Below are 3,666 nucleotides of genomic sequence, written 5' to 3' on the forward strand. Positions count from 1 at the left end.
CGACGTGTTTTGATTTTGAAACGTGCAGTGCTCATGTTTATTCAACGAAGTCAAACGGCACAAATAAATCAATGTATGGGAAACACTGGTAATGTATATCGAAATATCGGAAAAGTGTTTAAAAATCATATCACCGTTATTGAAAAAAATTATATCGCGATACATATTGATATTGAATTATTGTCCAGCCCTAGGATAGTTCACCAAAAAATGAAAATTGTCATCATTTACTCACCCTGAAGTTGTTCCAAACTTGTATACGAGTTTCTCTCTTCTGTTGAACACAGAAGATATTTTGAAGAATGTTGCCAATCAGAAAAGTGCTGGTAGCCATTGACTTTCATTGTGAGGAGAAAAAAAAAATGCTGTGGAAGTCAATGGGGACCAGCAATGTTTGGCAAATATTTTCATTTTTTGGTGAACTATTCCTTTAAATAATCATTATACAGTTACAGTTATAACTACTAAGTGATACTAATGGAAATATTTTGCATTTAGGGAACAGTTCTGGGAGAAAACACAATGATTTATCTAAGAGGTTTATTACATTATTTAATGACACATTTCCTTACATCATGAAACACTTTTAACATTCATCGTTGAAAAATCAAAGCCAAAATACAAACATCATAAATCGTACCACCTGCCATCTCTCAAGAACACATAATGCCACATTTTTAGTACAATTTATTAAATACATTTTTCATCCTCAAAATAGCGTATTTTGCACAAAGTTTGTGTAGTAAAACAGAATAGTCACAAATCTCTCATGCCATGCTATCCAGTTAAAAATCACTTATTCTATTAAAGGACAGGGTCATTATCTCATCCCACAGGAAATCATCTACAGAAAAAAACACTTCCTGACTTGAGTTACTTCCTGAAATAAGTTACTTTTACATCAATTTAAATGGTACACAGTTCAACAAAATATTCCACTTAAACCATTACATCATGATAAAATACACCAATTTTAAGTCAAAAATAGCTGCCCTTTTTCTTTGGCCATTTGGCACTTTATAAGAAATATATTCATTCAAACAAATCAAGGGTCTGGCTTGATGAAAATCAGGATGTCTCGCCGATGTGATATTATTGTGGTCTGAATGATGAGGTTATGTAAATTGAGAAAATCCATACGAGTTAGTAAATCCAGTATGAAATTCTGATAAGGCCTTCAACTATTTTTCCCACAGTTCACTCCATGTAACATTAATAATGCATTTGAGAATTTAACATATAAATGAACTTGCTTATTTGCTGGCAGTTAGATCTAAAATGGTTGTCAAGGCCACCATTTGACAAATGAATCCCAAAGGAATTTTTTTGGGACATTTCCTGTAGTAAAATGGTCTAAATATTGTTCTATAACATAATTTTAATGTACACCAGAAACAGGTTAATTGCATTTGTACACAGATTAATATAGCAGTCACTCAGTTAAAACAATAGTCTTTGCATTAAATATTTTGCAAAGCCATTTAAAAAAAACAAAAGCGTTGCCACAAAATGTTACTCAGGATGAACAGTACTAGTAATCTTAGTGCACCATCGTTATGATGGAGTTATTGACAAAGCTGTGTTGAACGGTGTTGATTTTACAAAGCTGTGTAAAGCAGTAAGCACAATCAAGTGCTTAACTTCATGAATGCTTCATTGTGGCTTCTCTTGATTTCTTAGATGACACAAATGCGTAAATTTATAAAGTAACTGACTAAACCGATTTAAAAAAATCTTTCCACTGTATGCCCTACAAGAAAAAGGCAATAAAGTATAGTCTGATGGTGCTGAATTAAGAGACAAATCTGATTGACATTCAAAGGCTCTTTGAAATGGATTGTTCAAGATATCAGTCAAAAGCCATAAAAGGTCACAGAAAAGCAAGCACATCATTTATTGCAAACCTATGATGCAACTGTTACAGTCTGGGCTAACAAATAAAGAAAAACATGAACCTGTAAGAAGTAAATATATTTTCACTCCTCCACTGAACATGAAGGGCAGAGTTGCTGTGTAAATATGAATGGTTAATGACAAAAGCTTCTAAAAGATTAAGGTTCACAGGGATTTTTAAACACTAACCTTTACACAAAAAACTTGAAAAATAATAATTTACATTGAGTAAAAATGACATTTTACAGAATAAAATTCACAACCCTGAAATTCAAAGCATCCCTCACACAACACAAATGCTGGGATTCCTGATAACAATATATCAAAGCTGTGATACAAAATAAAAGGGGGAGGAATTACATTTTACAAAAATCTGAGAGTGAAGCAAGCACACATCTATGTAGAACGTAGACTGTTCACTTCAGTAGGCGGAATGTTTGTTTGCCACTTGCTTCTCTTATTTAAAAATGGACTTCCTTTAAAAAATTATAATAAACAAGGACCGTAAAAGTGGATGGTTATTCAGTGGCTGTGCATTTCAGCGCACAAGAGGCCATGAGTCTTTAATACAAATGCGCACTTAGTAATATCCTGGGTGGTACTGTTGATTCCATGGCTTCTGGTTCCAGAACTAAAGGGTCAAAGAAAGTTTCATCAGTTAAATGGACTACAATTTGATTTAGTTATATAGTAATCTTAATATAATAGCCAATCTTATGATTTTGAATAAGTTGGATTTCTCATTGGATGTTTATGCAATGTATGGCTTATCTGTGACCCTTTAAAAAAATTAGCTTTCTCAACGAGACACATAATAGCTGTACATACCCCTTGTTGCCAGCTCTGGTTGAAGGCTTGGGCAAAAGATCCGTTTTTATTGCCAAAACCACCACGATTCTGCTGATGGCCTCCTCTGCCACGGAACTTCTATGAATGTGAAAACTCAGAATTACTCTCCTAGTCAAAGTCAACTTGAGGTTTCAGTAGCATTTAAAAGTTTAGTGTCAGTAAGAGTTTTTTTTTTTTTAAGAAATAATTATAATGATGGAAAGAAATCCAATAAATGCGGTTATTAACTTTCCTATGGAAGCTCGTTTCCTTCATGGGATAAAATATATAAAAAAAGAAGCTATTTAAAAATGCTAAAGTAATGCTACTTGCTACTTTTGTGAATGTTCTCAGAACTGTGAAAAAACTGGATTGGAAGGTATAAATTTGCAATTCTGAGAAAAAAAATTCTGAATTGTGAGATGGCAACTCAAGAATTCTGACTTTCCTTGCAATTTGGAATTTACTTTACTTCACAATCCTCTTTTTTTGTTTGTTTGTTTGGGCCATGGAATAAAAAATAAAGAAATATGTTTCTTAAGCGGCAAAAATCAGCATATTGATTTCTGAAGGGTCAAGTGTCAATTTGCCATCATAGGAATAAATTACATTTTAAAATGCATTAAAATACAATTCACTTTTTACCGAATTACTGTTATTAATTATTGTTTTTACTGTATTTTTAATCAGAGAAATGTAGTCTTATACTTTTCAAAAAGATTGAAAAAATAAATAATTACCGACCCCTAACTATTGAACTAGGGCTGGACAATAATTCAATATCAATATGTATCACGATATAATTTTTTTCAATAACGGTGATATGATTTTTAAACACATTTCCGATATTTCGATATACATTACCAGTGTTTCCCATACATTGATTTATTTGTGGTGTTTGACTTCGTTGAATAAACATGAGCACTGCACGTTTCAAAATCAAAA

At 32.5% G+C, this 3,666-nt stretch overlaps 1 protein-coding gene across 1 annotated transcript in view; it reads right to left on the reverse strand.

Moving 5' to 3' along the window:
* Window positions 1-539: 539 nt before the first annotated feature.
* LOC107732397 (heterogeneous nuclear ribonucleoprotein U-like) overlaps window positions 540-3,666 on the reverse strand; it is a 16,229-nt gene continuing 13,102 nt past the window's right edge. The window contains exons 12-13 of the mRNA XM_016543717.1: window positions 2,722-2,820; window positions 540-2,524 (exon numbers count right to left, since the gene is read on the reverse strand). Coding sequence (XP_016399203.1) covers window positions 2,474-2,524; window positions 2,722-2,820 — 150 coding nt within the window. The 3' untranslated portion in view covers window positions 540-2,473. The remainder of the gene's footprint in view (window positions 2,525-2,721; window positions 2,821-3,666) is intronic.

This window comes from Sinocyclocheilus rhinocerous, unplaced genomic scaffold (genome assembly GCF_001515625.1).
Source record: "Sinocyclocheilus rhinocerous isolate Xijiao unplaced genomic scaffold, SAMN03320098_v1.1 scaffold68, whole genome shotgun sequence".
NCBI lineage: Eukaryota > Metazoa > Chordata > Actinopteri > Cypriniformes > Cyprinidae > Sinocyclocheilus > Sinocyclocheilus rhinocerous.